Source organism: Crocodylus porosus, unplaced genomic scaffold (assembly GCF_001723895.1).
Source record: "Crocodylus porosus isolate Cpor-Errol unplaced genomic scaffold, CroPor_comp1, whole genome shotgun sequence".
NCBI classification, from domain to species: Eukaryota; Metazoa; Chordata; order Crocodylia; family Crocodylidae; genus Crocodylus; species Crocodylus porosus.
Window position 1 is genome coordinate 46,126,762 of NW_017728909.1, and position 13,290 is coordinate 46,140,051.

Genomic DNA, 13,290 nt, shown 5'->3' on the forward strand with positions numbered 1-13,290 from the left:
TCTCCCGTGGTCTCCTTCCCCCTCCTCCAACCCTCCTCTTCTGCCCCCTACTTACCAGTTCAAAATCCAGGTCCAGTTCCCTGCTGCACCAGAAGGGGACTGCCCGAATTACCAAAGCTCTCCAAATCTTTTCCAAATCAATTTGAACCTTTTAATTGGTACCCTGATTCGATTCAGATTCAGAGATTCAGCCACCAAATCTGGCCAAATACCCTCTGAATTGAATCAGCACCTGAAACATCGCACAGCCCTGACAACTAGTGAACAGGGTTGCCAAATGTCAGTACAATAAATAAATAAATCAGGCTAAAAATGGCCATCTGAGGCCCGTAAAAGACCTTAAAATCTAACATTTTAGTCAAGCAGGGGTGCAAACCTAAATATATACTGACAACCAGTTTTGGAGTTTTTGTGGGTTTTGGTTTTTGCATGGTTGATGTTAAACCCCTAAATTGGAACCCAGGCCTTCTAACTTGGGCCTGGCAGCAAGGCAGGACCTAATAAAAGACCTGCATTTACGTTATGTAAAACGACAGTAAAAACATTTCAGTAAAAATGTTTAGCTGTCAATAAAAAGCTTGCAGATTTTTTTTTTTTTTTTTTTTTTAATAACAAAGAGTTTCTTGGATTGGCAACTCTGCTAATGAAGCTCACCAAAAACAAAAATAAAATACTGAATATACAACCCTATTTTAAATATAAGCTATGTTCTAGAAAGAAGGATATAGATGAAAAGCCTAAGCTGGTAAGCAAGGAGGGGATACTTGGAGGACAAAAGGCCAAATTTAAATTTGTCATTACATGGCTACATTTCCGTAATTTTCAGCAAATAAGACTTCAATTAAACAACTGACTTTAATTCAAACAAACAGCATTAAGAAAATCCTTTAAAGTATTTAAGAAATACTCAGCTACCTTCTCTACTCTATGCTCCGTATTCTATGTCCAACTTCCTTTGATGTGAGGAGCTCTGCAAGGTTAGACAACAAACCTCAACTAGAAAAAAAAGCCCAATATTAATTCATACAATTTATGGCTGACAGTTATCTAATAGGTCATTTAGTCTTTGTTTCAACAAATGGTAAATACTCCTCATACATTCTGTGATACTTTTTGCAGTCCAATTTTAAGCAATTCAAGTAAAAGGACTGCCACTAACATCCTTAAGACCACCGCAGACCAACAAGTCTTATGGGGGTTCCAGATTTCAGGGTGAGGGTACTGCTATCAGTTTATATAATGACATTATATAATTCTTTCAAATCTGATGCATTATATAGTCCTAAATACTTTAAAAAAAAAAAAAAAAATCACTGTATGCTGAGCAGAGATTTTCACCAGCATCAAGGTCTTTGATCTGAATGGTTACAGCATATTTAGTACCCTACAAAATGTACAAGTATGTCAGCAGAATTATTCAATAAGTACTAATTTTGTTACCATTCTTTGAAAGATCTTAGTCTTCACACTTGGATGAGCATTAAACATGGAAGTGCTATCATTATATATTCACTCATTTAACCAGACCACTAACATGCTCAGCATGAGTGGTACGCCTGATTTTTAAAAGAGCAGAAGGATAACATTGATTAATATTCCACTCACCACCTCTTAACCAGTTTTGAGTACGTAGCACTTTTGACTCTACTATCTAGTTTCTTCTACTATCTAAGTATTCTTCTTATACCATTTAGTTTCTTCTGCTGTGAAGAATTATGGGAAATAATGTTTACTAGTCTTTAAATACTATTTTGTTGACATGCACAAGTCTTTTTTTTGAAAGGCGATACTGTCACAAGGTCATTTGACATTCTTATCTAAAAAGGAAAAAACACAGCATAAAAACCTTTCATATAGTGACATCTCTTAAGTACTAGAGTTGCTCAGAACTGCATAAAATGTTACACATGCATCAGTCTTATCAACTAAAAGACATATTTTATACACATATTTCTCTTCCACACTGTAGCACTGGCTTTAAGCTGTTAAATGCTACATAATAGAATTACTAGCAACTGGAAACCAAAATTAGAAAAAACTGATTTAGTTTTTTGAAAAATAGCGCTAACAGATGCTTCGTTTTCTGGACCATGTTTGAATAGGAACTTCATGGTTTTCAAAGTAGTATAACCCATTTGTACACTAAATGCTCTATGACATTATTTTTGTTAATTAAGACACACTCCACCCTTATTCTACTCTCAGCCTCTCAGTATCAAAGAATCTTTTTAGTACAGTCACTGAACAATTTCTAAACATAAATCTACCACCTTAGAGGGTTAATCTAAACAGGGCTGAAGAACTTCAGTGCTCTTTGACTAAATTCTTCCCCATAAAAATTAAAAAAAAAAAACACCAAAAAAAAACCCACCTCAGAACCATTAGTTAATTCGATCAAGTTCAGCTCAAAGTTCTTTTCTAAGACCAGCACTTTCAAACAGTCTAGAGTAGGACCAGCGATATTGTACTAAGATAAGAGAAAAGGATGCATGAAATGTGTTCTTGCAGAGATCACACAGACCCTGGAGAACTGCCAGGTCCAGCTACTTACAGGGTTCTCTTCTTCAGCGGTTCCACCATCTCTGTGGAAGCAAGATCACCATTATGGACAGCTGCACAACAGATAAGACCTGCTAACCATTTGTAGCCAGGCTCTAATTGCACTATAAAAGAAAATGGCTACAAAAAGACAGAATGACCAGAAAGAATCAGTTCTGTTATTCTGGGGCCACATGCAGGCATTATGTTTCTACAACAGGGGCAGGCAATTATTTCGGGTGGAGGGGCACTTACTGAATTTTGGCAAGCCATTGAGGGCTGCATAACAGGCAGCCAGGGGCAGATAAATATTAATTTTCTAAATTTTTTAGGAGCCCCATGGGCCAGATCAAACGGCCTGGCAGGCCACATCTGGCCTGGAGGCTGCATTTTGCCCACCCCAGTTCTACTGGGAGAATCTCCATTCTGCAGGTAGAAAGTAGGAATATTCAAGCATTTGTTCAATTTCTCCCAGGAGAGGGGTGGAGGGAGAGAGAACATGCTCCCTCCAGGACAACATGTAGAAGATCCCCCTTGCAAGAGACACTCTCCCAAAAATGCTCACCATAGCTTTACTAGCCCAGGGTGATCAACGGGGAGGAGACAGCTGCAGACTGAACACCTATACCGCTCCACCTATACCACTCCCAAAAAGATGTCTAGTGGTGGAAGTGAACACTCTGCTAGAAATGAACATCTGCTCACAGCCTGAGCATACCTGTGTTGATACTACAGAATAGATGGGAGCTGGGGGGGGGGCAAAAAACAAAAATAAAACAATCACACAACAAAAACGGAATAAGGATTTTGTAAGCAATGTAGAAAGGCCCACCTTGAAAGGCTAAGTCAGGGGCTGGCAAAGTTTTTGGACAGAGTGCCAAAAACTATGCAACCTCAGCTTAGAAGATGGTGGTGGATAGATGGCAGGGAAGCTGTGAAGGGCCCAATCCTTGTGGTAATGCAGCCCCAGTCTCTTCCCTACTTTAAAAAGTAATAAAATAATGTTGCACGTTGACAGCAAGCTGTAGATGGCTGCTGCATTTTTTTTTTTTTTAAAAAACCTCAGTCTGCTTTTCCCCTATTTCTCTCTTCTGTCAGCACAGAGTACATTTACATTTTTTATAATCCTAATCACTCAGGAAAACAGCAGCTCTCTGTTATTACGTCAAAGCCTAGAATCTTTTTTCTGTTTGCTTTTTCATACATTTCACTTCTCCCCTTTAAGACAAAAAACCCCTCCAAATGGGAGAAGAAGAAGACAGACCAAACAGTGACTATAGTATTTTAAAGACTGCTAATTAATGGAACAAATAATTCTGCATAGGACTTGAGAACTTTATTTCACAGATTGTAATGTCAACCTAGTCCAGCTTTCTGAAAGCACAAAATCCCTCTCACAAATTGAATGTAAAGCATGTCCTTTGGATACCCTATTTCATTTTAGACTCCCAAACATACTGAGTTCTGCATCACCCCATAAACTGTCACAGTGTTGCCATCACTTCTCAGAAGGTTAAAGAATCCTCTTTAAAGTAAGTTCAACTGCGTCTCTTCCAATGGCATGTTTTCATGCCTTCAAGTTAGTATCTCACATTTCACATTAAAACAACTTATTAATTGATAACATGTTAAGTAGCATATATGCACCTTGCACTAGACCCATATGATAGTTAGGAAATGCAGAAAAGCTGATTTTGAAATGAACAGTATTTATATTTTTACTTTGCAAGAAGCATGGAAGGAGAGAATCATCCAATTTGTTCTTCGGCTTATCCAGTGACAACACTGACTGCATAACAGAGATTCATTTCTATCAGTAAGAATAGTAGAAAGAGCCTGTCAACAGGAAGCTTCCCCTTCCCCCATTCCCAAGTTTTAAATCACCTTAGGTGCACATAAGGGCTGCACGAAGGATAATTTACAGCCCAAGGCACAGAGAAGCAGGGCCAGGGACAGTTCCCCCAACCCTGGGTCCTCCTGGCAAATGTAGAGCCATTAGCTAAAGCAGCAATAGCTCCCCCAGCCCAGTTCCAGGAACCAGGCTTAGGGACAGCCATCCTCAAGCCCAATTCCCGAACCCCAGCTGGATTTTAACAATTAATGGTAAACCCCTTTGATTAGACTCGGGACTGAACAGATGCCCACAGCCGTTCTGGCTGGATGCAGACTTTCCATTCCAAGGGCTAAAAGATGTTGCCCCGCATGTCCAGGAGTTTTGGAAGACACTATCCATTGTGTCTTAGAATGTCCTCTATATAACGACAGAGAAAGTATTCATCACTGTTTTTGCAGAAATTGACATACTTCTCAAAGAGAGAGAAATTAATATGGCTTCTCCAGCAAACAGATCCATATCTAGTAATGCAGCTTGCAATTTTTGCTTACAAGACTGAAGCGATCAGAGCTAAACATCCTTTACTGTCAATACGAGTGATAAACTTTATCATTATAATGTTGTGCATAGGTCCACAATTAACACAAAAACACAGATATAGATTTATAAACTGATTTATCACCAGGGATCCTGGTTTTCTCGGATTAAGAACTGCAAATTCTCCGATTAAAAACCCAAAATCAGTAATAAAAATTAAAGGCCCCCCACAGCGCTTCTGGTGCCCTGCACTCCCCACCACAGCTTCAACAGCCCTCCTGATGTCCCTCACAACAGCCCCCCAGACCCACACACAGGCACAGACATGCAGACACAGAGGCAGACACTGACACCTACCCCAGCAGGTAAGTGTGTGTGGGGGGCAAGGGAAGGTGCTGGGGGTAGATCAAGAAGGGGGGAGCATGCCCCTGTGCCCACTCCCAGGAGCAGGGCCAGGGGGTGAGGGCAGGGGTGCCACTCTGAGGGCCACGCATGCACTGGCCGGTCTAACAGGGGGTTCACACATGGAGGCTGCCACCACAACTCTGCCACTGTACCCTACACTGCAATCCCAAGGCCAACCGCACAGCTTTGTGGGCAAATGGTGCAGGGCACAGCAGTGCAGTGGCAACCACCGTGTGTGGGCCACATACGTGCTGCCTGGCTGGGGGGTGGAAAGAGGAGCTTACATGCAGCGGCCGCCAGTGCACTGCTGCTTATGCCTCGCAACCAGCTACATGGCTCCACAGCAGTGCAGGGTGGTGCCAGCTGCATGCTGGCTGGGAGGACTATGCAGGCAAGCGCTGACATCATGGAGCCATGCCCTTTGCCCCTGGATCCTAGCAGTAAGTAGGGCTTGGGGGCTGTGCGGCAGGGCTGGGGAAGATGGTTGGGGGCTGAAGGAACAGGGTGGGTGCTACCAGACCTAGGCAGCACACTGCAGCCAGAAGCAGGGCCAAGGGGTGAGGGCAGGGGTGCCCCTCTGTGGGGGGCTTTGCAGGCAAGCAATGCAGGGCATAGTTTTGTGGTGCCTGCCATGTGCAGGCTGCACACATGCCACCCAGCTGGCTGCCCAGGGGAGGGGGAGACTTGCATGCAGCCAGCTACACAGCTCCATGGTCGGCTTTGCAGCAGCAGGAGATGGGAGAGGGGGCTGCTGCTTACCTGTAGGGCCATGCCAGCAGTAACGGCCGCTGCCTACAAAACCTCTCCATGCCACAGCTGAGCAGTACCTAGAGCTGTGCAGCTGGCTGCAGGGCAGCAGCACGGTAGCAGCCGGGCAGCACACAGACATCCCCACCACCGCCCTGTGACACACAGCAGGCATGGCCCCTACCACACTGCCACTGCCCCCTGCAGCCAGCTGCAAAGGTCCACAGCAGCAGCAAAAGCGCAGGGGGGTTTTGTACACATCAGCTGCTGCTGCTAACCTGTAGGGCCACGCCAGTGGCGACAGCTGCTGCCCCATGGAGCCGCACAACTCTGGGCACTGCTCCGCGGCAGCGTAGGGAGGTTTTGTAGGTAGCGTCCATCACCGCTGGTACAGCCCTACAGGTAAGTGGCAGCAGCTGCCCCGCACAGAGCCAGCCACAGACCTGTGCAGCTGGCCACATGCAAGCCTCCCTCTCCCGTGGGCATCCGGCTGGACGGCATGTGTGCAGCCTGCACATGGTGGGCACCACCACACTGCGCCCCGTGTCACTTGCCAGCAAAGCCCCCTGCAGAGGAGCACCCCTGCCCTCACCCACTGGCCCTGCTTCTGGCTGCAGTGTGCCACGTGGGGCCGGCAGCACCCCCAGCTCACTCAGGCCCCAACCACCTTCCCCAGCCCTGTCCCACAGCCCCCAAGCTCCGCTCACCTCTAGGATCCAGGGGTAAAGGGCGAGTCTGAACCCGAGCCCGAGCCCGAGCCCAGCCCAGGCCGACTCAGAGGCTCAGGCCAAACCCTTCCCCCTCTCCAGGCAGGGCTGGGGGTTTCCCACCCTTTCTGCGATGGGATCTTGCAGGCTGGCACAGCTCCATCCTGCAAGAGCTCTTTGCAAAAGCAGAGAATCCACAGATTTCTCTGCTAAAAAGGGAAATCTGAGTTTTCTCCATTTTTCCATGGGAAACGGAAAACCCGGATCCCTGTTTATCACACCATCTGTGACCTGATTATGTTAACTCTACGAGTAGGAATAACATTTTTATAATGGTTGGCCCTATTTTACTATATCTGCATATCTGTTATTTTTGTTTAAATTTATATTATAGTTGTATGTCTGTTATGTTGTTTTCAGGAACATAGCTTTCAATCAGAATCTTTAATAAATTGAATTGAATTGAATTACGTTACATTAGCAGCACAGCTTCCCCCTATTCATCAACTCCAGTTCCTCTGGGTGGCATGTGGGGGACAATTCTCCCATGAATGCAAGGCTGTACAGACTCAAGCAGCCTTGCATGGCAGCACACCTGGTACTCCCCTTCCACTGGGAGGCAACTGAAGGGGTGGAGAACAATTCTCCCATGGTTGGGAGGCTGCCTAAACATGGGGAATCTTGCCTCCATCAGAGAATTTCCCCTGTTCACCTGCATGCCTCCTGATGGAGCCAAAGGAGGAGTGCACTATGCAGGTCTCTTCTCCTACATTGGGAACCCTCCCAGGGCTCTAGGAGGGTTCCCATCACAGGAGAATGATTCCCCCAGCTGAGTGATGGAACACAGGGCAGAGTCACTGACAGATCACCCCTGGGCAGGCCATCAGGGAGCCAGGGCTCTTCTTCCCTCCCTCCTTCTGCCTTGAAGAAGAAAAAGGGAAAGCAGAGGACTGTGGGATAATGGGTGTCCTCAATACCCAGGAGAAGCATACAGCCATTCAAGTCAGTGTGGGAAGAGAAAGACTTAAGTGGTTCAACCAGGTAGGACTTTCTTGTGCAAGAGCCATTCTTCTTTCCTGAAAAAGCGCTTAAACATTGTGCACTCTCCTTTCTGTGCCAGGAGAAAGGTTTTTCTCCCAATACAAACAGAATATCTGTACATGGACACTCTCAGCAGTGAAAGCCACCAACCTCTAACAATTTTTTGATCTCTATGGTACTTACAAATTTTGACTTACTCCTGATAACCTGCTGTAACTGTCCATAAACCTGCACCACTAAGCAAAGAAGAAAACTTCACCAGAACAGAAGCAAGAACACAAGGATGTTGAAATCAGAATGCTGATGAACACCACTTAAAATATTTTATACTGAGTTTACAAGTGAATATATTCTCAAGTTTCAAGCAGCAAAGTGAAGTAATTTGGTATTTTTTCACTTCAACATTTCTCTTCTCTGTGGCCATGTAAAATGGCCAGCATAACTAAAACAAATATACCAACCTTATTAAAAGAGCTAGAAAAGTTGACTACAGTACTCTCAATTTCAAAACGTGTGAACTGAAAAAAGTGGTTTTCTTCAGTTTTAGCAATCTTAGTAGTGGGTAAAGGGCTTAAGGCAGAAGACTTGTTTCAGGCTGTTCAACTCTTGGAATCAAGAACAAGCCCATACCAAGTATAATACCACTAAAATGTGCTAGTCCATCCTGTTGCTCCACGTATCCACATACATGCTACACAGGGGAAGTACTTAAAAAAAAAAAATTCACCAGCCCCAACAGACTGGAACAAGACAACTGAGAAAGCTACAGCAGGAAACATCTTCAGAATGTAATCTTTGCTATAAAGCTGTTTCTAGACCTTATGGCCATGCACATGGCTTAAGTATGACAAGAATGTAAACAGGTGGAGCAGAATTTTCTTCCTGCAACCGAAGGCAAGCCCCTGCCATTTGTAACTTTACAAAAAACCAACATGCATGATGAAATTAACAAATCTCCAAGTAGTTTTACAAACTTACCCTCTGACAGTTGTGCTGTGGCTAAGGTTCTGAACGGCAATGACATGCTGCTGTAGTTTAAAAGAAAAAGCAACCGCAGAAACAGGTACAAGAGATCTTCCCTGCAGAATGTCATCAAAAAGAAGCTGCAGAAGGCACTGAACAAAGCACACCCCCAAGCCCTCACCCAGGTTCTTAACTTCATAACTGGGCATGTCAAAGAGGGTAAAGTGGGGCCCAGCCTCAAACAGAAGAGGTTTGCCAGCATAGCCCCTCTTCATGTAGGCGATATTTGTAAGAGCAAAACTACTTCCTCACCCTGTCCCCAGTATAACTGGGTCAACACCAAGGCTTTAGCCAGTATTGAAGTGTCAAAAAAGTAATCACCACTCATAAATCAATGTTACTATGCTGACAGAAGCTACTAGTGTAGACTAGACCTAGGAAAAGGCCTCCCTTCCTTCCAGTACCTGGGAAGGAAGAGGAAAAAAGTATCAGATATCTTGTTCCTTGTGCAGAGCTTCAATTTTTCAGACTTATAAATCAGGAACCAGAGGACGAAGCCCCAGCCAAGGCATTCAGGTAGAAATCCCTGCATCCTTCACTGTGTCTGTAGTTGGCTCTTCCCACCTTTAACCACATTCTCCTCACCACAAAGTTAGCCTTCCATCTAACTAAATGTTAGAGAGTTTTTCAAGCCTTAGCTCAGACTACTGTGATCAGGATGAATAAACTATCTACATAAGTCCTTACTGATATGGCTTAATCTAAAGTAAAATCACTTGCTTTTATATATTTATTTTTGTTCTGATGAGAGATGATGGAAATTATCATCTGATTTAGAACGCATATACTGCAGAACATGGCACATATTTGTAAGGACTCATGCGTGATGCTTCAGCCACCACATGTACTCCCTTCAGTAGGATTATTCAGTGCTCAGGAGACAGAGAATTCATCATGCATTAAGACTGGCTCATCAACAGGTTTGCACATGGTTACAAGGATCTATACTGCTGGATAGCAATACAGATCTAGGGTCCCAGTTGAGTGACTACTTTTGATTTAACTGAAAGAGAAAAGCCTGTATTTTAATAGCATGTGTACTCTAAAGAGAAGAATGAAGAGTCATACTAAAATCTTTAAAAGTCTATTTAAGTACTTTGCCTGGCTTTCAACCTAAGAGTATGCGCCCCCAAAATGAGGTTGTAATGCCTTCCATCTGCCTTGTTACATGTGATAGTCATCATGTTTTACACCTAAGTTTTTGCCTAGCATAGAAGTGCTATTCTCACTCATTTCTAGACTTAGCAACTACATTTAAAAATGCATGATGTGCTAACAGTTATAAACGTAAAATGAATTCCACATTATAAGCTTCCTCTATAGCTATTTTCTTCTTCCTCAGTTCAGAAGTTTGTCACGTACTAATGCCCCTGCAAATCAAGAAAAATGCTTTTTGTTTATTAAAGGTTTACTATTCAGATACAAAAATGCCTGGTACAAACAGCAACAATTATTAATTACTGTAAATATAAACTGGATTGTGCATCATTATAAAAAGCAACAGATGGCAAAGTACAGGATACTAAAACAATGAATGCAAAGGGTTTTTCCTGATCCTTCTGCTTCCCTTTACCCCACCCCAAACTAACAAAGAAATTACTCAGGAACACCACTTATGTTTTAGAAAGCACTTTTTAAGTTGCACAGTAAATTTTTTTTCCTTAGATTTACTGAGAAATAAGACTTAAAAAATGTTTTAGGGTGTTAAGTATAGTTGAAAAGTTTGATCTTCACACATTTTCTGCATTTTTATACTAATGAAAACCATCTTCATTTACCAGGTTTGAGAGTGCTCCTCCCTGTGAGCCCCAAAGCATTCTCTGTCAAACTTCTAACAAAAGGTACAGCCTTACTTATGTTAAAACTGTTACAGTCCAGGACTAACATCCAATGACAAGCAGATTTCAAGTATAGATGGCAAAAGCAGATTGAAAGGAGAGATGAAATGTGAGCTCAGTAGTTTTACATTTCAGAGGGGAGAACCAAGCCCCCTCCCTAAAGTATATTAAACCTTTTAACTTGAGAATTACTCCAAGAATTAATATAAAATTAAATATCCATTATCTGTTCCTCTATTTTCTTAGAATTACCAAGCCAAACAACATGAACTATTTATTTGAAAGGAAGCCATTACCGAGCTTCAACAGGTAGAAAGCAGAAACCTGAGAACCAAAAAGGAGCAGGTCACCCAATTGGTCTCTTTTCTTAAACATGAAGTCCTTTTTAATTAAAGATGGACTGATATACAGAATAGGCATTGACAGGACTACAGCTGTGCTGACTGTAGATTCACCAATACTTTGGTTACCATGGGGACAAAAGGTTGTGTTGCAGTCAAATTCACATGCCCTGCCATTTTGGCTACATCCAACTATTCCCATTCATCAAGAAGCAAGATGCCAATATCTGTATCCATACTTCAAAACTGTCTTCATCTGCTTCCTCTTAAGTGCTTTTCCTGCTCACAATTTACTACAGTTTAAGCATACGTAGAGGATTCAGACAACACTAGGCCAGACAGCAGTGCTCTTACATCGCATGCAATTTGAGCCTGACAAGTAGCTCTCAGTGACCATGGGTCAGACAGAAGCTACCTGTGTGCTGTATAGTTCCTTACAAAGGGAACATTGAGCTAGTGACTAAAAAATAAATAAATATATAGATTCCTCAAGAAAGGAAAGCAAGAACAGACTTGAAGCTAACTCCGGAATGGTATATCCTCTAATGGTATAAGCCACTAATTAACACTACAGATGACTTCGGTTCATTAAGTAAGAACACCATTAAAAAAAAAAAAAAAAAATCACAACAATAAATTCTGAGGTTGCACTGCCAACTCAAAACTCCACTGACAAGGCTCCATTGTGATGCCATTATCATGACTCACCAAAGAAAAAACATATTGCATCAATTCTGTGGTCCTCTATTACTTCATTCACTGTTACTTCATTACCTGGATCCTGGTGATTTATGGATGCACAGATAACAAGTTTAGCAACTATAAATTCTACCACAGTAAATAAAATGTTGACTACAACACATCCTTGAGCATGTACACCATAAAAAAATTCAGATCTGGCGTAAGGATGTTGCAGGATCCAGCCAAATGTTACCAGCTGAATAAAAGTGCCTGCTCTCCTACTGCACCAAAAAAATTCCAGACCTTAATGTGTAGTTGCACCAAAAACCCAAAGCCAAATGGATCCTGGCAGCTTCTGACCCCAAACTGTACAAGTGTAAGCATGCCATTAAAGAAAATTCAGGTCATGTCAGACTGTCAGAACATCAAAATATTAGTTACTCCTTCAAGAGCCAGATGTCTTGCCATATTTTAATTCCCAACTATGAGACTTATACGAGCTGAAGAGGAGGCCAATGACAACAATCCCAGAGCAAAACTCCAGACTGCATGGCAAAGACAAGCATCCAGCACCCGGAGCCTGGTGGATCCTACAACTGTACTGTAAAAATAAACAACATATGCTGCTATTATGACTTAACAGAAAAAATACAGACTGCAGCACATCCCAGTGCCAGTGCAACCCGAATTAAAAATCTGGCACTTGGATCTTGAAAGCTCCAGCAGATTTTTACCTGGAAACTGTCGAAGCCTCCTACAACAACAGAACCAAAAAGCAGTTGATCCTAACCTAATTCACTAGTTAAGCTTTAGTTGCATGTACATCGGGGACACACAAGACCTTAAAAAAAAACCCTGCACGTGCCAAACCCATTTCCCACCCCCCTTCCATCTCTAAACGTTTCACCTTGTAACGGGACAAAAGAAGGGTCCGTTCCTATCCCACCTGAGGCATCAGACCCCAGTGCACACGTGTCAGAGGGCCATCTGTCTGTTCTGCCTATCTTTAAAAAAGGACAGACAGACACACGCGTGGCTTCACCACCTTCTCCGCTTGTGGGGACTAGGCTGTAGGGTGCAGGAGAAGCCATGGAGCTGGACTGTGGAGGTGCAGAGGCCCAAGGGCCACCTGTGGGCCCCAGGGACTGGCAAAGGCAGGGGGAAGGAAGGGGCTGGACAGAGCAGGGCAGGGCCTCACCTCCTGGATGCGCTTGCGGGCCCGCTGCAGCACCTCCTCGTAGCCCTTCTGCTGCAGCTCGCTCAGGCTTTCATAGTACTCCTCGGGGTCATCAGCCTCGGTGAAGAGCACCTGAGAGAGGATCTTCCAGCCACATGTGTCCAGGCCATGGCCCAGGTAGACCTGCAGCTGGCAGCACAGCGCATCCATCTCGGGCTCGCACAGCGCGGGCGGCCCGAACAGCACGGACCACATGCCCGCTGGCTCCTCGGGGAAGGCGGGCAGGCAGGGCTCCAGGTCCGAGCTCACCGAGCACAGCTGCTGGTGCACGGCCCGCAGGTCCTGGAAGGAGAAGAGCCCGGCCCAGCTGCACTCCTCCCCACCCGCGGCCTCCTCCCTGCCCGCCTCCAGCCCCTCCGCG

At 44.1% G+C, this 13,290-nt stretch overlaps 1 protein-coding gene across 1 annotated transcript in view; it reads right to left on the bottom strand.

Moving 5' to 3' along the window:
• The window catches only part of JMY (junction mediating and regulatory protein, p53 cofactor), a 113,940-nt gene that overhangs the window by 100,178 nt on the left and 472 nt on the right, over positions 1-13,290 (bottom strand). Inside the window, exon 2 of the mRNA XM_019532196.1 lies at positions 12,891-13,274. Coding sequence (XP_019387741.1) covers positions 12,891-13,274 — 384 coding nt within the window. The remainder of the gene's footprint in view (positions 1-12,890; positions 13,275-13,290) is intronic.